This window comes from Podarcis bocagei, assembly GCF_964188305.1.
Source record: "Podarcis bocagei genome assembly, chromosome: 8".
Classification (NCBI taxonomy): Eukaryota; Metazoa; Chordata; class Lepidosauria; order Squamata; family Lacertidae; genus Podarcis; species Podarcis bocagei.
In genome coordinates this window covers 29,114,638-29,140,937 of record NC_138133.1, presented here as the reverse complement: position 1 = coordinate 29,140,937, position 26,300 = coordinate 29,114,638, and the positions used below count along the sequence as shown (strand labels likewise).

General features: G+C 44.9%; 1 protein-coding gene across 2 annotated transcripts in view; it reads left to right on the top strand.

Moving 5' to 3' along the window:
- The first annotated feature begins 6,595 nt into the window (after positions 1–6,595).
- Positions 6,596–26,300, top strand: part of NEDD9 (neural precursor cell expressed, developmentally down-regulated 9) — a 55,145-nt gene continuing 35,440 nt past the window's right edge. Inside the window, exon 1 of one of the 2 annotated variants that reach the window (XM_081206264.1) lies at positions 6,596–6,785. In XM_081206264.1, coding sequence (XP_081062390.1) covers positions 6,774–6,785 — 12 coding nt within the window. In that variant the 5' untranslated portion in view covers positions 6,596–6,773. Of the gene's footprint in view, positions 6,786–7,373; positions 7,394–26,300 lie in introns of those variants that run through there. The other variant, XM_081206265.1, reaches the window with a different exon arrangement.

Genomic DNA, 26,300 nt, shown 5'->3' with positions numbered 1-26,300 from the left:
AATCGGGTAACACAATACAGCTTACTGTTCGTTTTTATATCACTGGAAGCAATCCCAGTCCATCTGCAGCACTTAGAAATACTGGTGCAGGTCCAAGTTGGTCAGAATAAAAGAAATAAACGTGGAGCTCTCTCACCAGAGGAATGCTTTGAGACTCAGACTGGAGGCTTTTCAGTCCAAATCATTTTGTCTGGCTGGAGTTCCTCCAGTCAAGATAGTGAATGTCTGGCCAGGAATCATCTAAACCTAATAAAGAGGCCCAGTTAAAAAGAACGGCAACAGCGTTTCACTTTTGACTCATCTCCGTCCTGCCCCCATGTGAACCCAGCGGGCTTTTCCGATTTGGCCATAGTTTTATACCACCAGGCATTGGGCTCACTCATAGGCGCCGACTCCATGGGGCCTGAGGGGGCCCGAGCCCCCTCAAAAATTCGTTTGGGGGGGCTCCGCCCCCCAATATTCTCGGGCGCCCTTCCAGCAGAGCGCCACCGCCGCCCCTCCCCCAGCCCAAAATGCACAGGGTCGGGCTGCATGCCTCCTGCCCTCCCTCCCGAGCAAAAGCTCCACCCAATTTCCTTCGGAGCTGATTAATAGGCGCAGCACGCTCTCCCCTATTCGCTCACGAGGAGGCGGCGCCACTTTATCTGCATATTCATGAGCTTATTTATTATTCATGAGCTTTCGCGGGCTCCCCCAATATTTTTTATAAGTCGGCGCCCCTGGGCTCACTTTAAACCAGTTTGCCTTCCAACACCTAAGCAGCATGTAAATAAGACATTTTCCCCACGCAAAACAAACCTTTGGCCTTTTTATTTTTGGACTGAGGAGACAATGAGTGGGTGTTATGGGAACGTCTTCTAAGAAAAAAAGGGGAACAATTAATGTGTTAATGGGGGAAGAGATCTCGCTACTGAACAGGAAGACTGGCAAGATGCACTTCTGTCCCTCAAAATTATAAAGCCCCCCCCCTTTTAGTCAAAGTTTGTCTGATTTTTAAAATAAATACTCCACCTTTATTTCAGGCTCTCACCAGCCCACACAATGTAATGGGCAACACTTTCAGGGTATTTAAAGGGTACAGGGTTCCAATGAATATTCCTATATCTCTGCAGTGCCCCCTGCTTTTGCTGTTTCAGTGAAACACTTTAGATATATTGTCTTTAACGTTAATAGGCTACACCCATAGCTGAAAGCCTTCCATGAATAGAACGTGCATGTTATACACCACATACTATAGCAGCACCTTGCTGGTGCAAAATACACATTTACTGCTTTAAAAAAAGCTTTTTTGGGGGGGGGGGGACACAGAAGGCTACTTCATATGGGGTTAGCCTATTTGTCCAGCAAACCCAGCCTTGTCTACTCTGAGTGGAAGCAGCACTCCAGGGAAAGGGTCTTTCACATCATCTGCCACTGGATCCTGGAATAGCATGAGACTTTTAATCTCAGGGTTATGGGTTCAAGTCCCACACTGGGCAAAAGGTTTCTGCATTGCAGGGGGTTGGACTTGATGACCCTTTGTGGACCCTTTCAACTCTACATACTAAGTACATAAAAAGTAAAATTATATGGAATGGGACATCCCCATTTCAATCGGAGAAATGTTGGAGGGTATGGTACAGCATGGGTGGTGGTGGTGGGGCAGTGTGGCAGAGCACAGTGGCAACTTCTCTAACACCTAGTAGATTGTCAGAAATGTATATATAAATCAAAAATATGTGTTGGAAATGTAAAGAGAAAGAAGGCACCTTTTTCCATATGTGGTGGCCTTGTAATAAGGTTACAGCTTACTGGGAAATGATATATAATGAACTGAAAAAGATCTTTAAGTTAACATTTGTAAGTGAGTGCCCCATGGGTGGTGGTGGTATGGTAGTGTGGCTGAGCATGGTGCACTTCCTGTTTTGCCTCAAGTGGTGAAATGAGACGTACCACCGCTGACCTCATGATTTGAGAACTTAAACCTGTCAGTTCTGATGAAAGGCAGGCAAGGACCTACAGCCCAGGTGGGGCGCACTAGCTTGGGGAGGAGTTGTCTGATTTCTCAGCTGGAGTAGACTCAAGACAGGTGGGAGTCGCATGCCTTGTCAGTCTCAGAAGGTATAGCAGGAAAGCTGTCCTGGCCGACAAAAGACGAAATCTTCCATGATATGTTGGGTAATAGATATTGGTCACAATATAGAAATGGAGGCATTGGGACAACTGTGGAATATGGATGTAAGATTTACAGCATGCTATGAAAGAAGATAAAATTATATGAAAATGTTGTATAGCTGGGGCCTAATACCAGCAGATTGGCAAAAATGTATAAATCAAAATCAATTAAATGTTGGAAATGTAAAGAGAAGGAAGGTACCTTTTACAGTTACCTTGCAATAAGGTTAAAGCTTACTGGGGAAAAGATGTGCTGGAAATCACTACAAACACCTCCCTTGTTCTCTTAGTATGGCAATGGTGCCCACCTGAGATGTGCTGGAACTGAGTTTCTGTGGGGGGGAAAGCCCTGCTTGTGGTATTGTTTTGCTGGGTGATGCCTCCCTCCATGATCCCTAGTTCCATTTTGTTTCCATCAGACCAAAGGAAAGGTTGTAGTCTGCCTTTTCCCACCACCAGCTGCTGAAGGCACATTTATGGTATTTTTATTTTTTACGATTAAAACATCTGTTTTGCATTCACACAATAGAGCACTATTAAAAAGAAAAAGTTTCCCTTGCAGGTACAAGCATGGGCGTAGCCAGGATTTTGGTTGGGGGCATAGCTGTCAAGTGTCCCTTATTTGAAGGGACAGTCCCTTATTCCAGCACCACGTCCCGCTGCTGTCCCTTATTGATGGATGTCCCTTAAATGTCCCTTAAATGATGTCCCTTAAATTTCAAAGGAAGCAGCTCCTCTCCCTCCCTCCCTGCCGGCTAGGGAGGAGGGAGGCTCCAAATGTGTTGCTCACCCAATAAGAAGTCTAAGAACGACTGGGGGGTGGAGCTTGCATGCCTTGTGTGTGGCTAGTTAATGCAAGCTGAGGAGGTTTTTGAATGCTGGATGCCATTTTGTTGCACGTGCTGCTGCAAACTTTGCAGTGCAAAGCCAGGCCGGGGAGCCATCTTAAGTTGAGGCTGCATAGGCCTTGTGGTGCAAGTGATTCAGATTCTATTCAGTTGAACCTCTGGTTACAAAGTTGGTTGGACAGTGTTCTCGAAGCTACCAGCATGAGTTTGACCAGACTCCAGGAGGACAGGAAGACTGGAGTGCCTGGAACAGGTGAGGCTGCAGGTCCCTTATTTTGGCTGCTGGTCCCCTATTTTCAAGGCTGCTAGTCCCTTATTTTCAAATCTGTAAGTTGACAGCTATGGTTGGGTGGGGGCAGCCAAAATTGTTGAGGTTTTCTTGGGAAATCATGGGTAAAAATATCCTGTAAATAGGACATTGTAGGGGGCAGGCTTCTGCTGGAGGTGAATGACAGAACCTCCGATAAATGAGTATTTCCAATGCTTTTCAATATTTTTTGTGGATCTGGAGGGGGCAACTGCCCCCTGCCCCCCTTGGCTATCCTCATGGATGGCAACACTTTCTGAATGCTCAAAGCCCTTCACGTCCATTATCTCCGCAATCATTGCAACAGTAATTTCTAAGTTGTGTGCTGAAGGACACTAATGCCGCAAGAGACCTGCTAGTCTGCAGTGAGAAGTGAATTCATTAAAAAGATGGATGGCAGCTCTGGGCCCCTGTGAGTCCAGCACATCCCATCTGTAGAGGTGCTGCCTGCTGTGTGATTTACCGTCTGGCCTTGCAGTCTTCTGATCAGCCTCCACTGGGAGAGGCAGTTCTGCTCTTTACACAAATGATAATTCCTGAGCCAGAAACACAGAGGTATTCAACGCAGTGCCCCCCTTCCAAAGTGGCTGAACCCCAGTTCCCACCAGCCTCAGCCACCAAGGCCAATGATCAGGGATGATGGGAGCTGTCGTCTACAGCAACATCAGGAGGGCCACAGGTTCCAGAGGAGAAGAGGTCTTGCCTATTAGAATGACTCCACCCACCTGGTCTACAGATGTGAAGGGCAACATGCATCACCCAGGGACCCAAGGGTGAGATGGAGGTCACACGCCCTGCTTCCAAGGAAGAATTGTGTGGCAAAGGCAGAGCAACCCACCCCCTTCTACTGACCATAGTAGAAGCAGAAATAGGAAACTGGGCAGAGGGAACCAGGCAGAGGGCCTTCTCGGTAGTGGCACCCGCCCCGTGGAACGCCCTCCCACCAGAGGTCAAAGAGAACAACTACCAGACTTTTAGAAGACATTTGAAGGCAGCCCTGTTTAGGGAAGCTTTTAATGTTTGATGCATTACTGTGTTTTGATATTTTGTTGGGGGCCGCCCAGAGTGGATTTACCACTGGCTGGTTTACTGCTGACACTTAGTGGCAAAGAACTAGTGCCTAGTTTCCTTCCCCCGCCCCCTCTTCTTCCCAATCCCAGTTCCTTTTGTGTCATAACTTTTAGATTGTAAGCTTGAGGGCAGAGACCATTGTTTAATAATGTATTGCTAATTGAAAGCTGCCCCGGAAGCTTCACATCTGAAGAGCAGGGTATTTTTATTTATTTTTAATAAACAGATAAAGAAGGCTTCCTGGTCAGGCTGGAATTGTTATGTGGGCAAAGAGGATAGTCTTTCATGCCATGGGACCTGTCCAAGTGATTGCAGAGCTGAGCTCTGTCACTCCTGCAAGAGGCTGGCATTTTTCTCTCTTCCAATCAGGATGCAGGGTCAGGAGGGCATGTAAAAAGGTAGAAGGGTATTGGGAAATGATTTATAATAAATGGGAAAAAAATGTTTAAAATTACACCCCCCCAAAAAAACCCCCAGAGTTCTTTTGTTGGGGATAACCCAGACTAAAATTCCCAGGTGTCAGAAAAGGTTATTTATGTATGCAACAACTGCGGCCCATGTTTTGTTAGCCCCAAAATGGAAAGTGAGGGAGGTCCCAACTAAAGAGGATTGGCAAATTAAGTTGACAGAATATGCACAACTTGCAGATTTAACATATAGAATAAGAGAGCGAGAAGATTGGAAAGCATTTATTGAATATCTGGAAAATAACTGTATACAGTTGAAAACGCTGGCAGTATTAGGATAAATGCAGCAGAGTAAATAATTTTTGATGGATGTAAAAGTGGAAAATGGATTTGAATGGTTATAGTAAAATATGCAGGGATGCATATGATATGTAAAATGAACCATGGCAAGAGGAGAAGGGAAGTCATTGGTTATTTTAAGGTTTGTAAAATGTTTATTTGAAATTGTAAAACAGAAAACTTAATAAAAATTATTACATAATGAAGAAAGAAAAAAAGGATGCAGGGTCAGGAGAGTGATTTACACAGGGAACATGGGATGGGCTTCTCAGAAGAATGTCAAAGCTATCTTGTATTTTAAATTTCAGAGGTTTGGTGGGAGCACTGCCTTTACATCAACCCTGGTTGGCAGACCAGACTACTTATCCCAGTTTGTGGTGGTGGACTCCACCGAAGCAGAGAAAGTGTGTAAGAGAGTGAGTGTGACTTGAAGAATCCATAGGTTGCTGGACTTCAACTCCCATCACCCCCAGCCAGGGAATTGTAGTCCAACAAGACAGCTATGATTCTTCAATTTACATGTTTTACTGTGTTGTAGATACAGGAATAAGGGACACGGGTGGTGCTGTGGGTTAAACCACAGAGCCTAGGACTTGCGGATCAGAAGGTCGGCGGTTCGAATCCCCACAACGGGGTGAGCTCCCGTTGCTTGGTCCCTGCTCCTGCCAACCTAGCAGTTTGAAAGCACCTCAAAGTGCAAGTAGATAAATAGGTACCACTCCGGCAGGAAGGTAAACGGCGTTTCCGTGCGCTGCTCTGGTTCGCCAGAAGCGGCTTAGTCATGCTGGCCACATGACCCGGAAGCTGTACACCGGCTCCCTTGGCCAATAAGGCGAGATGAGCGCCGCAACCCCAGAGTCGGCCACGACTGGACCTAATGGTCAGGGGTCCCTTTACCTTTAGTTACATTCAGACAAACACCACAAAAGTTGCAAATAAAGAGACAAAATCTCATAGGGAACAACAGAAGCAGCAGATAACAGAAGAACCCCTTTTCGTCCTAAATGCCGATTTCACGCAGGGCCTATGGGGGGTCGTGAGAAGTTTTTTAGTGAATCCGGTGTCGGACCTCACTTGGTCTCCCATCTCTTATATTTGAGACATGGGTGTAGCCAGGACTTTGGGGGGGCAGGGCTTTTGGGGGGCAGAACCGACCTGATTGGTCAGTTAAGTATGTGTATTGTTTCACTTAATTAAGGGAGGGAAGAACAGCTGCCGCAGCTGCTCCCCCCCCCCTTAGCTACGCCCAGGATGCGAGACTATTTTACAAGAAGAACGTTCAGCGCCTTTCCCACGTTTTACTCCGGGCGGGAGCAACACGTGTAACAAGAAGATTTCATTCAGAAGGCGGCGCGTAGGGGGCGTTGCCCTCCTCCGCAGCGCGTCTGGCTCTCTAGCCAATAGCGGGAAACTATGCAAATGAGCGCCGCGGTTAGCCTGCGAGCGAGCAAAGCAGCGAGCTCAGAGTCGCTGGCGAAACGCAGCTTTGCAGTAGCGTCGCCGCGGCCGGAGCTGGCAGGCGGCTGTTTTCGTTTTCGATTGCAAGCGGCGGTCAATGGAGTATAAAACCCGCACGGGCTCGAGGTGGTGGGACTGACTTGTCCAAAAGGGAGCGCCTCTTCCACTCCCTGCCCCAGGCCTGCGAGAATGAAGTACAAGGTAAGAAGATGGGTTGCTTTGAAAAACTTTGCTCGCCCCCCATTTTTTCGTGCGTGGGGCAGGAAACGCGCGTGGGACGGGCAAAAGTTGTGCATGTACTTTTCGTGCTCCGGAAGATGTATTGGCAGAGCAGAGCGGGGAATGACGCGAGCCTGACCCGCCTCGGTGCTTGGATTCAGGGTCGAGCCAAAGTTAAGGATCTGTCGGGAAACTTTTCCAAACTTCTCCAGCGGTGTCTCAGTTGTGTTCAGTAGGTCTCTTGAATTTAAAAACAAAAAGTCGAGTCGAGTGAGTGAGTGACTGCGGTTAGTCCTTGCTAGCAGCCAGTTTTTATTTTGTATTTTGGAGGGGAGAGTTTTGTTGCGGTTTGAAAACTTCTAACCAGCCTCAACTATGCCTCTGACAAGCTCGATATTTTCTCATCCGCTGCTGATCTTCAAGACAGTTAACGCTGTCTCTTCCTCTAGCTCCTTACTGTAGAGCAGCCTCGCTCGCTTACTCCAGAGTAAGGCTGCCCTTTCAGGGAGAAAGACCGAAACAGCCGCGCAGCCCTATACATATGTCTACTCGGAAGTAAGACCCATTGAGTTCAGTGGGCCTTCTCCCAGGTGAGTATAGGACTGCAGCCTCAAAGTTAATATTTCAAAGTAAATGAGACACTTGAGATTTTATTACCTCCTTTTGAAGCTCTTCAAATCCTTTTTGAGATAAAAATATGTGTGGGTACCTTTGGGGTGTGTGTGTGTGAAGCAATGGGTTAAAAGAAAACTGTTGTGGAGCAATTTAAACCTTTGCCAGCAGAGATATCATTGAATAATAGATAACTGAGAAGAGGATGTCGTTTACAGTCAGTGATAAAAATAATTTTCAGAAAAGGTGTATCAAAGAGTTTTTCTGAGTGACCAAAGGAAGCCTGTTCTTCTTTCCTTCAGAAATCAGGATGAGATCGGGATTATGTTGGCTGGATAGAAAATATTTAGATGTCGGCATAAGACTTAGCTGTTGACTTGGGCTTGGATTTTCCCCCATTTTGCATGCAAATCTATGCAGAAGATCTGAAAAGATTTCCTTCCATCACGTAATGGAATTGCTTTGATAAAGTAGAAAGCATCTCAGTTCCTGTTAAAGAACCAGTTTTAAAAACTTAGTGCAGTAGACCAATGAGATCTGGGTTCAAGTTCCTTCTACTTAACCAATCACCACACTGGCTGCCTGTGGATCAGTCCCTGTATATCTGCCTAGTTGTGAGGATAAGAAGGGACCGTCCCCATGTTGTTCACCAGTTTGGACACTTTGAAGGATGAGTGCTTTACAAAATGGGGCAAACAGAGTTTGATGAAATATAAAATTCTAGATCTGTATTGTTAGCAAGAGGGCTCACATGTTGATTTAATGTGATTCCTCCTGCAGAGATGTTGCCCATTAATACAAAAATGTGTAGCCAGAATCCTGCACATTTCAGTCACTTGGAATGAATTGTTGTCTTGCATTTCCCCCTCTTTCCAGTTTGCTTAGTTTCTAGAGTTCATTCTAGTCGTCTTAGAAACACACATTCGGGCTGTGATCCTGTGTGCATGCTTACAAGGGAGTAAAGACATCTGAAATCAGTAAGACTTTACTTGGGAATGTGTGCATTGTGCACAATTCTTTAGGTAGCTCTGAGCAACAATCTGGACAAGTATTTGGTAGCAGTGACCCCTGTATTCCTTCGTCTCCCAGGGGTCTAGGAAAACTCTTTCAAGTTAAACTAGGAAAGAGATTGAACTTTGCAGAGCTCTTTCTAAAGGAATTCTGTTTCAGAGCTTTCGTGATTGGCTCCTTGCAGTCAGTCACAGCTCTATACTGATTAAAAATATGTGTGCTTGGTACAAGAATACCCTGGGGCATCAGATCAGCAAATAGCATCTACTGCAATCTTGTTTTGTTGGACTCAGAGGGGAGGGGGAGGGGAGGAAAAGTTGTTCCTCTGCCAAGAAAAAGGAAACCTGTCAAGGTCAACATGAAACCAAAAGAGTGAAGGAAGTTTTTTACCTTCCAAGTCGAAGTTTGTAACTATTTATAATGTTGTGAGTTAATTTGGCCACAAGTGGTGGTCTTACTATATGGCTGTACAATGCATAGCTCCATGCTAGTCCTAGCCTATGATTATAGCCTCTAGAATGCAAAAATAGAGTAGCAAATAGTCATAATGATAATTCATGCCTGGAGGTACACTAATTCTTAACTGTAATAGTATACATGAACCTCCTCAGAATTTCCCACATGCTGCAGGGGAATTTAGAACCAGGTCTCATGAATGATGGGCCCAAGTTTAGGATTGCTATAGAAGATTTGGGTTAAACAGTGATAGGCTGTGACAGAAGATCTTGAAAGGCAACTAAAAGCTTTCTTGAATTTAGGGCTGTGCTGACAGCAGTTCTTTTCCTGAGAGATGTCTCACAGTGCTAGCTCCAGGATTTGCTCATTCTCTCTTTCTTTGCAAACAGATCCATGGCTGGTGGCAGCACCTGGCATAGGTGGGCAGCTGACAGCATCTACCTTGGTTCCCTCCCTTCACTATCATTATTTTTTCAAAATGGCCCGCCACTCTGAGCAGTGTCACATGGTTGAATCTGGCCACCATTTTCATTTCCCACAATGCCCCTGATCTAGGATGATAAATTTAAAGGGTGTTTAGGCCTAGCTCTGCTTGAAGCGCTGCCTGGCACTGCTAGGAAAGCTTTCCAAGGTTCACTAATGGAGGAGTGGGTCTGCCAGAGGCCCTGAAACCCAGATCCGTCCCAACACCCAGGCAAGTGAGCAGGTGGAATTGTGAACTTGGAGTCTTGGAGAGGTCAAATGAGTAGGTAGCAGGTTCTGGTGGTTAGCAGTAGAACCTCTGTTAAGGTCTGATCCTGGGCAGGTAGTAGGTAGTATCAACTCTGGGAGAAAAGGAAGGGGCTTACAAATATTGGCTTCCAAGTAATTTTGGAAGAAATATATTGGCTATTCCTAGTGGCTGCCAACAATCCTGCCGTTTCCTCAGTTACCATTGCACGGACGGAAGGTACAGGGAGCAAGGAGGAAGGATCTCTGACGTAGTGCTACTCTTTGAAAGCTGTCAGGATCTCAACCAGCCTCAGTTCAGAAATACACCCACTTATAAACAGTGTTTTGAAAGGAAATGTGAGGCCCATGTACCTGCCCTGCTATTGAGATCAAGGAACATTTTGCTGTTGGCTTCAACTGGGTATGGGATACTCTGCCTTAATTGCACCGTAATCCCTTTGGGATTATAAAATCACCTTGACATTTCTGGTTATCCCTTTTTTATCCTTCCCGCACAGCCAAAAGCGACGATCCTGTTTCATATATAGATGCAGTCTCCTTCAAAACACCGAGTGCATGTGAAATGAGTAATTTAATTCAGATGACTGAATGCTGACTGACTGACTGAATACTACGTAATGCTCTTAGATGGAGCAGGCCAGACTTCTTTTGTGCCAGCGAGCAGGCAAACCATAAAATCAGAAGATTTTTGCCTCTATAAAACCTTCCTGGTAAACTAGTTTGTTTACATTTCTTAGGGAGTCTGAAGTATTTATTTAAACAGTTTACCCAAGGCTAACATTCTTAAGCTGAGGTCCACAAATCATTCACCCTGGAGTAATTCTATAGATTTCATTAATACTACTACAAACTTAAAACCGTTTATCAAAGTTGATGTAACTTGAAAAACTACTTCTATTGCCTTTCTTAAAAGCAAGGCAAACAGCCAGCATCTAATATATTGCTTATTTTATGTCCTGACATTTATTATTATTTTTGCTTTTGTTTGCATAACAAAATGAATACCCCTTGTGGTTTAATGGATAGAGGATTGGTTTGGCTGCAAGACTTCAAAGTCTTGCTCAGGTATAGAGCTCATTAGGTTGGTCTGGATCAAATTGCTGGTCATCAAAGTCATGCTACCAATCACTTTCCTCAAATTCATTCTGAATGGCAAAATCTGGACACTTCTCTGAAGCATACATTTTACAGCTTGCAAGAATACACATGTTCCAACAATTTCCCTACATCTTTTTTGATGTCCTGGAGTTGTAATCCTAGAGTTTCCACTGTTGTGTGACATAAATGCCGAGTATTTCAATAAACAACTGTTGTTTTCCTAATAACAAAGCTTTGATTTGGCCGCTACTTAAAAATAGAAACTTGATAAGATGGATAGTTGGCCTGAGCATGTTACAAAGATTCACCTGCTGAGCAATAAGCTGAGTATATTATGCTTTCCAACAAAATCTTGAAACATCTTTGATACGCAGCAGAATTAATCTCCCCACGCCCATACATTGTACTTCGTGTATAATCTAGTAGACGTTTGAATACTTGTAATGTGGGGGTAGGGAACCCTTTTCAGCCAAAGGGCAACATTATCTTCTGGACAGCTTTCCAGGGGCCGATGGTGGGTGTTGCCAGAGGCAAAAGTGGATGGAAGAGCAAGCGTAAATTTTACCTCTGTGCAGTAGGGTAGTTTCAATTAATTAATTATACACCCTGCCTTTCTTCCCAAAGGAGCCCAGTGTGTACACACACCCACACCTACCTCTACCTCTACCTCTGTATTCTCCATCCAGACAAGGAGGAGGCATGATCAGAGATCTAGGACACAATCCAACCAAATTTGGAGAGTATTCTAGGGCCAGGTAGAGAGGCCTGGAAGGCTGCAGTTCACCTTCAGGCCTGAGAGTCTCCACCCATCCTGTAAGGCAGGGGTGGCCAACTCCCAAGAGACTGCGATCTACTCACAGTTAAAAACTGGCAGATCTACCCCATTTTTGGGGGTTCAGGTCAAAGTTGTTGGGAGCCAACTTTGGGGGGAGCCAGTGATCTATCACAGACATCCAGTGATCTACCGATAGATCACGATCTACCTGGATGTGCCGATCTACGTTGGATGTGCCTGCTGTAAGGCATAATAAGAGTTGGGTACGACAGCTGAGCTTCCCCAGGAGCAATTTCCCTAGTCGCACCACTGGAGAATTAACTTCCAGGTTTGCACTGTTGAGAACCGCCTGCCACGTTTGAGCTTCATTCCCAAGAGCATTCCATCCCATTGAAATAATGAGAGCTAGCCGTCTTCCTTCTGTCACGGCAACAAAGGGTCTTTGCTGTAGCACCTCAGAGGCCATCACATTGGTTAAGACCCAAGTTGTCAGAAGCATTGGAAATAGATCTGTCCATTTCTCCAAGCCTTTCCCCCATGCCCCTTTGTGTGCCAAAGTCTGATGTGCATAGACCTTGGCAAATAAGTCCTCCCTGCCCTATAATTTTTTCTGATGTGAGTGACTTGTGGGCAGAGGCCCAAGGCAGAAAATTGTAACTTGGGAAGCGGCTCTGAGCTCTGCATTCCGAGAAACAGAGGCAGCCACCAGGACTGGTAGTTGCCAGAAAGTGTCTGGCCAGAAGAGGAAACAAATGAAAGGCAGCAGAGCCCGAGCGTCAATGGCCTGCACACAAATTCCTTTAAATGGCAAACTGGCTGAGGAGAAATGCCTCAGAGGGCCAGTTTATGGGTGTGGCCCCCCACATCCCTGACCACAGCTGCTTCTCAGCTTAAACAAAATGGCCTGATTGACAAATTTCCCACGGGTGTCTATATGCCACTTTAGAAGGATGCCACAATAGAACAACTCTTCTGTTGCCTTAGAGATGCTGGCACAGCTCTACTGGCAGTGGCGCGTAACCCATGGGTGTAGCCAGGATTTTTGTTGGGGGGGGGGAGAACCTCAGTTAGCCATGTATTTTTATTGACTTGGGGGGACGGCTGCCCTTCCCTTCCCCCCCTTGGCCATGCTCATAGCATAGCCTATGGCAAAGTAATCAGAGAGCACATATAATTTGCATCCAGAGAGGCTGGAGGGATGTGGTATATCTTGTGAGGAAGAGTTGGAGAAGCTGGGTAGATAGCAATCTGGAGAAGAGAAGGTTAAGGAGAGACATGATGGCCATCTAATATCTGAAGGGCTATCATGCAGAAGATGAAGCAGGCTTGCTTTCCCTTGCGGCAGAGGGCACGACTGAATCCAGCGGGTGTGCGATGGCAAGGAAGCGGATTTCAGCTAAATATTAGGAGAAACCGACAGTAAGAGTTGCTCAGAAGTGGGACAAATGGCCTTGCGAGGTGGTGAGCTCTTCTTCACTAGAGGATGGCTGCCTCTCAGGGATGCTCTAATTCAGGGGTGGGGAGCCTCATGCCAGGGAGGCAAATGTGGCCCGTGAGACATCTCTTTCTGGCCCTTGGAATGTTCTCCAGGGAACCCCCCTCTCCCCAGGCTACTCCCCTCACTGGCACTGCTTCAAACCCCAAGGTTTTTTTGTCTACCTGGAACACATCCTTGAACTCTGATAAGGTCTCTTAGAGGCTAGCCTACTATTCAAAGGTAAAATTTACATGTGTTGCTCCACCTGCCTTTGCCTCTGGCTCCGTCTACCACTAGCACATGGTTCAACTGGTTGCCTGGAACAGAATGAGGACGTTGGACTGGAAATGATTTCTTCTCCCTTGTTGTGGTTGCAGATTCTTGTATGGAGCAGGGGGACTGGGCTAGATGGCCTGTAAGGTTCTTTCCAACTCTAAAATTCCATGATCGTATTGAAACAGATTTCAGTCAACCAAGCTGTAGGCATGAAATTGGAAATAAATGACTAATAGCAGCGAGTAATTGCAGGTATATTTTTTAAAAAATGAAATAATATATCACTGTACATCTTTCAGTTAAGAAATAGGTAAATGAGTCTCTTTTTTAAAATGCCCCATTAGAGAAGAGGGAGGGATTAGCATTTGTTTAAAAGGTGATTTGTAGATAACAAATTGGGATTTTGAAAAGACTTCAAATCATCAGTGTTTTAAATAGCCCTGTTGCTGTAATTAACACCCGCCTGTTACAAGCCCTCTCCCCACCCCTGTTCATTGCTAGTGTACTGTGAACAGACCTTAAGGTCAAAGCAGAAGAGGACTTTATAGAATGAATGGCTTTTCAACCAAGGACCTGACCGCTGTGATTTTTAGGAAGCGCAGGGTATTCGCTTCAAGGAGGAGTTCTGAAACTGTGCCCTACCAAGCCTCTCTAAGGTCTGGTCCGTGTGTTATGCTGAGCCAGGGTGTGGTCCACAGTGATCTTGCAAACATGGTTCTTCCAAGGTGGAAGTGGCACTCACTGTTCCCTGCTGGAGCTTTTTAGGTTTATGCAGGGCCAACAGCTAATCCACGGTTTGGCTTAGCATGTCATCCAAACCCAGGATAGTGCTGAAGGTGCTTCCTGCTTGACCATGATGGGCAGCCATAGGACAAACTGTAGACCTGCAGCATCTTCCAAGAGAGAAAGGGACAACTTTTGTTCGCAGTTGCTGGTATTGCTAGGAAATCCTACTCTGTGAAGCCTTGGAGAGTCAGTGCTGGTCAGTGTAGACCAAGAGTGAGGAGCTGAATGCCTGGGGGCCAAACGCTACCATTCAGGCCTCTCTGCTGGTCTTCAAAACTCTACCAGCCCTAATTTGTCGTCTTCTCCAGTATCCCTGGATTCTGATAACACCTCCTGCTGGCTTGAATGGAGGACAGAGAGGGGTGTGTGAATGTGTGTAGAAACCAGCCTACTGTTTAAGAAGCCTTTTCCTAGCCCTCCCATCTCTGCTTAGCTGGAGGTGTCAAGGAGTGAACCTGGGGATCTATACTTTCTGCGTGTGCGGTACAAGCTCTGTTGCTATACTCCAACCTTTCAACCTAAAGACCCTCAATTTTCAGCAGTCCTCCTAACAACAACAACAACAACAACAACAACAACAACAACGATGATGATGTCACTTGAGCTATCTCTTCTTGATTCACCAGTTGCAGGACAAAAGTAGCTTAGTGTCACTCTATCCTCCAGTTTTTACATGGACAGGAACATATGGAAGCTGAAATGTGCATGGATCCACAGATGATCCTGCATACCTTTTTACAGCCCTGTACAAGTGAACTTGGCCCGCCTACCTAGAGTTCACTGGGGTTTGCTAGCTATCTGATCATCCGAAGCAAACCTAGGGAAATGGCGGGTAGTTCACAGTATGCAAGGCAGGGGTTGGGCATGTGTTGCTGCTGCAGAAAGCTTGAGGTATTGATCATCTATTTTTAGGTACTTGGTAGGAAAGGGAGAAAGCTGAGCAAATTGGTCTGTGAGGCCTTCGATTTGGGCTGCAGCAGAGTCGTAAATACAATGTTGGCATGCCAAGGCAAACACAACAGTATCTCTGGGAAGGATTACTGTATTTCTAACCATAAGTGCTTGCTGTCTGTAACCAAGGCAATGAAAGACCTGGAGCATTAAGCTATGTAAAAAAAAGGGGTGATGGCATGTACTTTGCTGACCCAAAGTGTTTATTCCTGACATTCCCCTCTGAATGTCACGGCACAAAGTGTGGTAAATGAGATCAGTAAAATCTTAATACTAATAAAAGAGATTCCTCTGACTTCACAAGGCATGGGTAACTAGCAGCCTTTGGGCAGCTATAGTCACCCGATACATTAAAGGCTCTAAATATTATTTTGCATCAGCATTGACTCAAAGAGAGGAAAGATAATTAATGACACTCTTGGTCACTGTTTGTAGTCTGTTGTAAATACAGCACGCTATCTGTCTCCTGTTACAGTCTTGCATCCTGATGAAGTGGATGCAAGATGAATGCACTGCATGTTATGGGAAGTCTATTTTAGCATGAGTGAAGAGAACAAATGCAAACGAAAGAGATTCTGTGGGACATTTTAAATTAGAATTTCAGGACATCCTCATTTATCTGGATGCCCTGGAGAACAATGAAGGGAGCTTTGTCTAAAAAAGGAGCTATTATTTTCATGAAGGTTACATGAGGAACTGTCTGCACTTTCAGCTACACTATTAATGAATAGTTTTTGTTTGATACGTTCATTTTTTATTTTACATTAAGGCTGCATTCGTGTACATAGGAGTAAGTCTCACTGAACTCGGTAGGACTTCCTTCTGCGTAGGCATGTCTAGAAGTGCACTGCCTGAACCAAAAAATACCACTCCATAGCAACTATAGTTCTGTGGATTTTGGCTGCACGTTTTGAAAATGTTCGTTGCTTCCCTCCTTTTGGATTATCAGCTGGCATTATAGTGGAAACTGCCTTTTCTAGTGAGAGTTTTGCTATTTAAACAGATCTGTTTGATTCACTTCAGTCCCAAGGATCTCAGAGAGCAGCTGTACTTTAGCCTCACAATAAAGCAATCACATGAGGCAAATTGGGTAAGAAAGTGATAGGGATTTGCCTTGTCTTCTGAGAGCCTCATTTCAGAGCAAAGATCTGAACTTTGTTCTCTCACACCCAAGCTGGACACTCTAAAGTTATCTGCATTAATGAGTGTTTCAAGCAGAAGGCAATAGTTGGCATCATCTATATAGCCTTTGAGATGTTTCTTGGCTAGAATTCTCACCATCCCTGACCATTGACCATCTGGCTGGGGCTGATGGTGGTTGGAGTCTCTAGCATGACTTTCTGCATGATTCAGGCTTTGCAAACCCACACCACCTTGTGTAATCTTGTAATAAGCGTTGGCTGTTACATATAAACTGACCTAGAACTGGGTAGAATTTGCTACCCAGAAGGACAGTGCTGGTGGCAACAGAGGCAATGGTGTTTTGCAGAGAATTGTGTTGGTTGCCATCTTAAAACAGTGATGCTAACTAAGTGTGCCGTCAGCTAGCTGCCCAGTGACCACATTTATCTGTCCATAAAACTGGATACACTTGTATGCACTGTATGTGTGGGAACTTTTAAGAACTAAGCAGAACCAGAGTCTCATAATTCTTTGTTCTGAGTCATTTTTGAATCCAGCTAAGTGGGAGTGGGAATCTGCTGCTGAATCACAGATTAGCTAGAATTCAGCAATATGTATTGCTTCTTCTGTTAGTCCACTAGATGTCCCATGTACAGCTAAACATGCTCAGTGAAAGAATTGGAGTGAGTTTCTGCATACCTAGGAGACCCCTGAGATATGCAAGAAAATCTTGGCTTCTTGGGGAGGAAAATACCCCAAGTTCTCAAAAAACTGGTAAGGACCAAGAGCTGTACTTGTGTGCAAAATTGCTGCTGTCGCTGAATGTTGGCAGGAGAAAGCCCTACACAGTCACTTGATTTTCCTCATAAAGGGAGGGATGGTTAGGTATTTGCACCTCTGAGCCAAATTCTCATACAGGATTCAAACAAGATATTTCATGGCTCGAGCAGGGAGGCTTCAATGGCTGTCGGTGAAGCTGACTCCATGCAGCCAGATTCCCTGACCCAAGTAAGGAGACCACTGTTCAAAAATATGTGTTTGCATCACTTGCTGGTTCAGTTGCGCAGATGCTCATTCATATATGCATCCGTGTTCAGGGGCCACATATCTCTTTTGCATTGCTTTCAGCGAGATTCATGTGGATCTCCTTAGTTGGATCAGAGCAAGAGAGCAGGGATGGGAGGATATAGCTATTAAAGTTTTGGTAAGCCCCACAGCATAAAGATCAGACTTACAAAGTGAAGTATTTAAATGCATCAATGAATTGTTCTGGTAATAAGGAGAGACTTATGGTATGTTACAGCACAGGTAATCTACCAATCAGCAGTGAGAACATTATGTGTATCATACAGAACAATTTCTGCCAGTTACAAAAATCTAGATTTATGCATCCTCTAAGCCAAAATGTGATGTCATTTATCTTGGGCCGGTTTGTCTCTGACAGCTCATACTGTTCTTTTAAAACGACTATTTTCTTTCCGCTTCTTTATTCTGAATAATAGTGGAAATTCTTGTCCATTTTTAAGTGTTTATTCTTTGCCCTAAAGAAAATAATTAAAAATGAGAAGAAACATTTCTGTTGAGAAACATAGTTTCTGTACGGTTGGTGAAAATGACCCAACTTTTTAGTTTCAAAGGGGACAAGGCTAACTCTATCTGTTTGAAGTTTGTGTTTTTACACCCATTCATTCATTCATCCATTCATTCATACAAGCAGGCTGGATTAGTATGCTCCAAAAGAAGGGGAGAACTAAGAATGGATTTAGTCTGCATGAATGTAGTTGGCATATTAAGAGGCCCTTCTTAAGATGTGCCCCATTGACTAGGAAGTTGAAATTTCAGCGGGAAACCCTGTGACATGTACAGAGACAATAGCCTTTGAGGAATGCTTAAAAATCGTGGGAATAAAGTCTTGTTTCCCACTGAATGCCATCTAGCTCACTTCATTATTATTTTTTTAAGAACCATGGAGAATTGATGTTTAATCTACAGGTTCAAACAAACTGTGTACGTAGAAAAAGTCTTTGGCATTGTAATTTGTAATAGTAGAGTCTGGGTTTGTGCCTTCAGTCTTTTCACCAGCTAATTCTTTATAGAGTTAAAATGACTGTGGAGTTTTCACATATTGCTACTCTTAACAAGACTATACTGAAGGGATCCTACTCTCAACCCAGCTCTAGTAGCTGGAGGTTTTCCATTCTAGTTTAAAAGTTGTGTGGAAGCTCCTTCCATTTAAAGTAGTCCGATCTTAAGTAGTTACATTTCACAGGCATAATGGGGATGAGAATGGGCTTCGCTTTGGTTTGTTCGGCTTTGGTCTGATCAGACTTTTTTATAGCATTGAGTACTACGATGCCGGAGTACTAGTTATGCCTCCCATCTCTATTGCACTGTCCAAAGTCTGTTTGGGGGGGGGCTAATCCAGTCCACCGGTTGGTTTAATCTGGCCCCTGTGGCAGTTTATTTCCTGGGGTAAAATCCTAAAAAAACCCCCAACAACTTCAACCCTAAAAAAAGGTCAATAACTTTGGTCGGCCTTCATGGCCCTTCACGTCATCAAATCTGGCCCTCTTTGAAAAAAGTTTGGACACCACTGTTTTAAAGCAATGTATTGGATCCATCATTAGTCATACTTGGAGCAGATCCATTGAAATTAATGGATATGACTCCTGGTAGATAGAAGTCATGCATCTGAGCCAGGTAACCACTAACATTTCATTGATTAGACAGGGATATAAGACATCAAGCAGCCCCTGAGATATCATGGACCCAAGTTGGAATTAATACAAAAACCTTGACCCTGGAAACCTGAGTCAAGCTATTGAGTACTGTTATGGAGTAGCTGTTGGTTCTCCCACCCCCAATATGTTATGGGAATTTTATTCTAGATTGCTTATATGGGAAAAAGACAGAGTGTGGGCAGTTTCAACCACAGCAGATTTCAGTGGGTTCTTACCTCTTTTGTTTCTCTCATGCCCACTCCCCCCCCCTCAGCTTTTTGCCTCCTAGCACCCAACAGCCAGTCTCCTTTCACAAGGAATTTCCTGGTTTGCCCAAGGGAATGAAGTTAGCTTTTCCACCACACATGTCTGGGTTTTTGGCATGGTAGTATTTAAATCCTAGTGAGATAATCCTTGCTTTGCTTGGTTCTCTGCCTTCTGCTACCATCCCTTTGGTTTCGTAGTTTTCCTTCATGCACAGAAATGATGGTGTGGTCTTTAAAAGGAAGCCCCCTTCCAGTTTAAGAATTATTTTAAAATAGATAGCTCTATAGGAAAAGGGTGAGGGGGGGTTTAAATATATATATGACCAAAATCCTTTGACTTTGTAGAGTTTCCAAACATTTGGCTAGTCTGAGCTGGGAGGCAGAGGGTGGAGTCTGTCTCTTTCAAAGGATATGTAAGGGCATGTCACTGCTAATGTTCCACTGGAAAAGAAATGAGCGCCCCATGGAGTTCTGGAAATGTGATATGGTAGCTTGGTTGCCTCTCTCCTGCTTGCAATAACTGCTTCATCTGGAGTTGTACTAATGTGTGTTGCTCCCTGGTCGCTGTCCGTCATGTGCCTTTATGAGCTGACACCTCCTTCACAGCAAGGCTGCATAGAATCAGTCGGCTGGTGATCTCATAAATTCCTCAAGTCTGCAGCAGGATCATCGGCCCTTTGGCACACTAACCTACCTAAGGCAGAGGATAGAATGCCAAAAGCAAAGCAACAGAGCAGACATCGCCTATCGGCACTTGGTAGCCCAGGTAAAAGCATAGTGTTTTAGATATTACAACACTGTTCCTCTTGTGCCACAACCTTTGGGCATATTCTGATAGAGACCTGGGATTTCTGAGTATGTGTACATTCAGATGTGCGTGAGGATCAGGGTAGAATGTGCTGGTGTGTGTGTGTGTGTGTGTGTGTGTGTGAGAGAGAGAGAGAGAGAGAGAGAGAGAGAGAGAGAGAGAGAGCAGTGTGAGAAAGCAAGCAACAAAAATGAAATCCAACTCCACCCTGAAATCTGTTTTGGGTTTTGTAAAGCTTGTTCACAGGCCTTTTAAATGAATAACAATCCTGTAGGCAAACAAGCAAGCCAAGAGCCCAACCTTCACCCAGACTAGCACCACTTAGCATGTGTTGTTAATTAATGGACGTTGTTCAGAACGAAGATCCTTGGTGAGCATTCATATGGTCTGCTGGAAGGGACAGCCATAAAATTCCAAGGGAGGAATTCAACAATGCACTCTTCCGCTCTTCCCATCAGGGCAAAGATTTCTGCTTGCCAGGTGGAATGAAGCCCCTCTCCTCTTGCCATGTTCTGTTCTGGGGGTTCTCCTCACCCTCCAGAGGCAATCTTAGCGGGTTGGCACAGGGGGCAAACAGGGGGAGGAGAGGAGAAGCCCCATTGCACTAGTAGAACCCCTTGTATTGACATCCACCAGCATGCTGGCTTAGTTAAATCTGGCCCTGAGTGTTTGCACACGTAACGTCGTGATTCTTGCAGGGTGGTGGCACTTCTTTGTGTGGGCTCCATGTGACAAGCTGCTTGTATGCAGTGCTTCTCTTGTGCTGCCATGGCAAGGTCAACCTTCCCAGTGTGGCTTCTCTTTGGGGGACCAGAGGAGGAGGGATATTCCACGGGCATGGCTTGCCACAGGTGCATCCATGAAATTGCATTTCCAAGTGTGGTAAGCTCCATATTTGAAAGAGGCCAAGGCAGTCTTGCACGGTTTCTCCATCCCATATGATGGGATAAAGGTGCTGCTACAGGGATTGCCACATTCTGAAGCAAGTGAAGTAATGCCATCTAATGTAAATGAATCGCTTAATATCAGGGTCATAGATTGGAGTCCCACATTAGGCAAAAGATTCCTGCATTGCTAGATAACCCCCATGGTACCTACAAGTCTAAAATTCTGTGAGGTGACCATCTGTAAGAATATTAAGTCTGGAGTCTTACAGGATCTGCAGCAGCAGGTCTTGTCACCAGTTCCTTCTGCAGTAAAGATACAGAATATCTGAAACCAGAATACCTGTTTGTTTCCTAACTGATCCCCATCTTTTTGCTGCAAAGAGAGTATAAATTAGAGTAAGAGAAAAGGGTTGGCGTGCTTTCGCAGGATCATTCATGAAGCCTCAGTCATCCCTGGACTGCATCACAGTCTTGAAGAGTGAGTGAAACATCTGGAACCTAATAAACCTATTGGCTATATGCCTGCCACACCTTTAAAATTAGACTGGCATTGCCTGGTTCATCTTGGAAGTGAATCTGAGTTGTCGTGCCAAAAGAGAAAATGCAACTGGCATGATTTTCCCGCCTAAAGCAAAAGACCTTAATAATATTTTTTTAAAAGGGGGGGGGAGCATTATGGTTGAGAGTGCATTTTTAAAAACTTCTATTGTTTGAGGCTGATAAACTTCACCACTGCATATTCAGATCCTCCCGCTTTGTAATGTAGAGTGAAACAAAGGCAGGCAGCTCCCTGGAAGAGTGAATTGAGAGACTTGCTTTTCTCCTGCCCAGGCCAACGTTTTTCCACACTCTGCTGCTTCCAGACAACTTGGCAGGCCTAGTGGGCTCAGTGACTGGCAGCCTCTGCCCTGGAGATGCACAGGAATGAAGTGGCCGGGCATTCAGAACTCAGCACCTTCTCATGGCTCCTGCCAAGGCTGGGAAGCCATCACTCTTTATTTGCATTAAAAACACATCATCCAGATTTTTGGTGGGGGGTGGAATATCTGACTGCCAAATAAAGCACATGGGTGGAATTATTGTTGGCCACAGTGTTCTGCAAAGAGATCCCTCCGATCTCCCCTCACGAAACTCTTTGAGAACGGTTTGTACTTGATATGAACGTTTGGCCTTCTGTGATAATGGTTGTGTTTTGCCTGAGGGTTACAAGAGTAATGACGAACACACTGGCTTCTTAGGTTTGTACTTTGCAAATGTCTCATAGCTCTAAGTAAAGACACATCAGCAAAGCCGTTTCTTGATGATCTTGGTGTAGCTCCTGCGGTCAATTTTAGCTCAGCATTTACGGTACATGATCAAAATGCCATCCTGCAACAACATTGAGATTTAGGGCACTTCTCAAACAAGGTGTTTGTTTTGCGCTGTCCACAAATACTGTCTTAATCAAAATGCCACCCCAATCTGCAAATTCAATCTGGAATTACCATTTCCATGGAAAATCCACTGAAGTAAAATAAAAAATGTGGAACTGGGAAATCTGGCTTAAAGAGAGGGGGTGGGAAATCGAGGGACATTTTGGTGTGTGTGATATTGTGCGGGCAATGTGAAAAACTTTCATGTTTGAGTAGCACTAAATTCACAGTAAACTCTGATGTGGAAGTGAGCTTAATCTCAATACTGTTGTGGCAAACCACTTTCTAAAAGCTGTTTCATTTTCTTTAAATATATAAAAAAAATCATCAGGTTGGAAGCCCATCCCATAACCCTCTTGTATAATAACCACCCTATTTAATATTTCTGTGACAAATGGCAGCTGAAGGGGGTCATAGGATCCTGTGGACCTCCTCTCTGTCGACAGAAGGGGAGGTAGGTTAGGTTAAGAGACAGTGACAAGCCTAATGTCACCCAGTGAGCTTCGTGGTTCAGCAGGGATTTGAACCGTGATCTCCCAGTCCAGTGCTCTTAAGCTGCTACCATGATACTTGCATGAGTTTTTAAAGCTGCCAGAGAGCACCAGAACAGAACAATCGTCTGCATCCTTTAAGCAAACAAACAAAAATCAAAAGATTCTAAAGCCATAATGTTTCTATCTGTGGCGGGATCTGCCCAGCTCTGGTTCTCACAGAATCTCCTGCTTTCCATAGATTTGTGACACACAATGCTTCAGTAGTTTTCCTCCTTGAAAGTACAATACAATAGGCACTTTATTCCAGGGATGGGGGATGAGGGAAGCGGAAGATAAAAAAGAACCGACACAGAACTGTCTGCCAGATTCCCGACTAGAGATGTCCATTGTCAGCCACCACAACACAGCATGTGCTTCTTTCTGTTGATACCCTGTCCCTGCTTTATGACTTGGGGCGTTTTTGCCTCCTCCTGTCTGTGTCAAGTCCACGCAAGTTACTAGCTCACAAGGTTTAATGGGCCGGTGGTGCACTGGTGGGAGGAACTCTCGTAACTTATTAAAGCTTCCTTGCTGGCTCACCAAGAGGTTGTTCTTATTTGCCGTGTTGAGAATCAGACCTCAGTTCTTCAAGTTCATTAGCGGATACTATGCCACTCATTCTCTCTATGCCTAGCCTACCTCACAGGGTGGTTGTGAGGATGAAATGAGGAGAGAAAACTACATACAGTGGTACCTCGGGTTAAGAACTTAATTCGTTCTGGAGGTCCGTTCTTAACCTGAAACTGTTCTTAACCTGAAGCACCACTTTAGCTAATGGGGCCTCCTGCTGGTGTCGGGCCGCCGGAGTACGATTTCTGTTCTCATCCTGAAGCAAAGTTCTTAACCCGAGGTACTATTTCTGGGTTAGCAGAGTCTGTAATCTGAAGCGTATGTAACCTGAAGCATATGTGACCTGAGGTATCACTGTACAGCACTCTGAGGAACTTGGGCAGTGTGTGTGTGTTTAGAAAACAACAACAACTGGGTTTTGTGTGGCTGGAATGTCACCATTTTACAAAGCAAAGAGTCGTATCTGCTGCTATCATCACTGGCCCCTAGCAGGTTACTCATGAAAGGACTGCGGCCCTCAGACTGCCAATTCCTTTGGACTTAAAACCATGCATATGGAGAAAAGGAGGCAAACGGTATTAGAGATAGACCATTCTTTCTGCCTTTAAATTTTTATTATTAATAATAATCTTGGGAAATTAGTCACTTGCTTAAGCTTCTGCTTGAGAGGCTTACGTCATTCTTCTTTGTTTGAGCTCTTACTGCTCCTCCCTCCTTTTTCCTGCTACTGTCTAAACATGAGTGAGATAATTGGATGACCTGTTTGGGGTAGTTTAGAAACTGCTCCTAATAGAAACGAGCAGGCATTTCTCCTTTACTCAGAGGTGATAGTTTCCTTGGTAGCTATAATAATAAACTCTCTGTGTACGTAGGTGGCACTAGTTAGGGAGGCGGGGGCAGAGAAGGAAAAGTTAATCATTCTGGTATATGATAGCTCAATGTACACAAGTGTACGTGCCTGGGAGCCTTTCCCCCGCCTCCTGCTATGACAAAAAGATTCTGGTGAAAGAATGGATGCTTAAGTTGTTTTCTGATGAATAACTGTTGTCTGGGGGAGAGGCAGACGAAGGGTGCTAGTTTTTTTGGGTTTTTTGTGGCCAGTTTTGTTAGCCTTTAAAGAAGCCATTGTACACAATCTCATGGTGCTGCATTAGTTATCATCTCTCTGTTTGCTCCATGGCTGCGCACCCACCCACCTACCACTGTCTTGCAATGGACGTCATTCGCCCTGTTTACTTTATGAGGCCGGATGGAATACTCCCTGCGTTCCCACCCCTGCCTGCCTGGCCTCTTTCCCTTTGGCATTTTAAAGCTGTCACTTCATATCCCTCTTGAATGTTTCTTTCATCTCCTTGCCCTGATTTTTATTTTAATGAGGAATTAAAAAAAAATAGCAGGCTCCTGTTTTTATATAGCTACTTTTGTGGGCTAACAACCCACATCATGGTGTCGTTTCATGGAGGAGTATGCTGAGATTAGCCTGAAGGTTGGAAGAGAGCTGCAGCTCAGTGGTTAGAGCATCTGCTTTGTGGTCCCCGGTTCAATCCTTGGCCTCACCAGGTAAGGCTGGGAGGAGCTGCTGCCGGCCAGTGTCAACAGCACTGATCTAGCTCGAACAATGCCCTGACTCAGTACAGTGGTACCTCAGGTTACAGATGCTTCAGGTTACATATGCTTCAGGTTGCAGACTCCACTAACCCAGAAATAGTGCTTCAGTTTAAGAACTTTGCTTCAGGATGAGAACAGAAATCATGCTCTGGTGGCGCGGCGGCAGCGGGAGGCCCCATTAGCTAAAGTGGTGCTTCAGGTTAAGAACAGTTTCAGGTTAAGAACAGACCTCCGGAATGAATTAAGTTCTTAACCCGAGGTACCACTGTATAAGGCATCTTCCTGTATTGTATATTGTAGCAACCTAAACATTAAAAGAAACAGAGTCTTCAAAGGATGGGAGCCCCACACAGAATGATGCAAAATAATTGGCCATGTGAGTGATCAGTGCTACCAGTTCTGAGCAAATGGAGGGAAAGTGGTTTTTTTCAATAACGGTCCCTCTTGTATTTAACTCACTTGTTTGCCACAGGTACCCAGGAATTCCATGCAGGTGAGTGAGCGGGCAGGATCCCCCATCCCTGACTAGTTGTCTTAGTTTCTATGCGAGCTGCAGATACAGTGAAGTCTTTCTTTATTCACAGCTAGTGAGAAGCTGCAGCAAGGTGGCAGGGAGGCAGGGAGGGAGACCCCTTCCCACCCACCTCCATTGGTCCACTTTGTAGCCTGTTAAAAGGACTAGCATCCTGCATTTCCATTCTTGCTGCAGAGGAGAGGGCTCTCCCCTACACACTCCATGTCCAACACAGAACTGTACAGCACAGACGACTCGCCTCCTAGCAAGCTAATAACTTTTGCAGTCCAGTAACTTGTGGGCTTACTTAAAAAAACTGTTGTAACTTTCTTTATTTACCCCATTCTTTAGCAGGATAAAAGGCTCCTGGAGCTTTGTACGACAGTCCCTGCCCTCAGGTTTATAATCTAAAATGTATGGCAGGCAAGGAAAGAGCAGTGGGGAGGGAGGAGGAAAAAGGTAAACTCGGGTTCCAGTATATATGTTTGCATTCATCTTGAGCATCTTTAACATTTCATGGGAACAGTGGCTCTCAGCTTGTGGTGCCTGGTAAACCAGTCCAGCAAACTGAGGCCATTTTAGCTCAATGGCCAAGTCCTGGTCAAAGGAAAAGAGGGAAGACTCTTATTGATTCCTGTTTATTGGCGTTTGTGGGTCTTTTTTCCTGGCACCCAAAATTATTACTGACATTTTGTCTTATCCCCCCCCCCCCGTTTGTCTTCAGTGCATTTGTTCTAATTAAAAGCTGGAAACCTGAATGGTTCTGCTTGACTACTCAAACTAAAGGTTTGCTTCCTGTTCACCCAGCTGTAAATCAGAGACCTGGCATGTTAGGTTTTGGATAAGCCAAAGGTAGTTAGGCTTGGTGCTTTAACTCCCCATA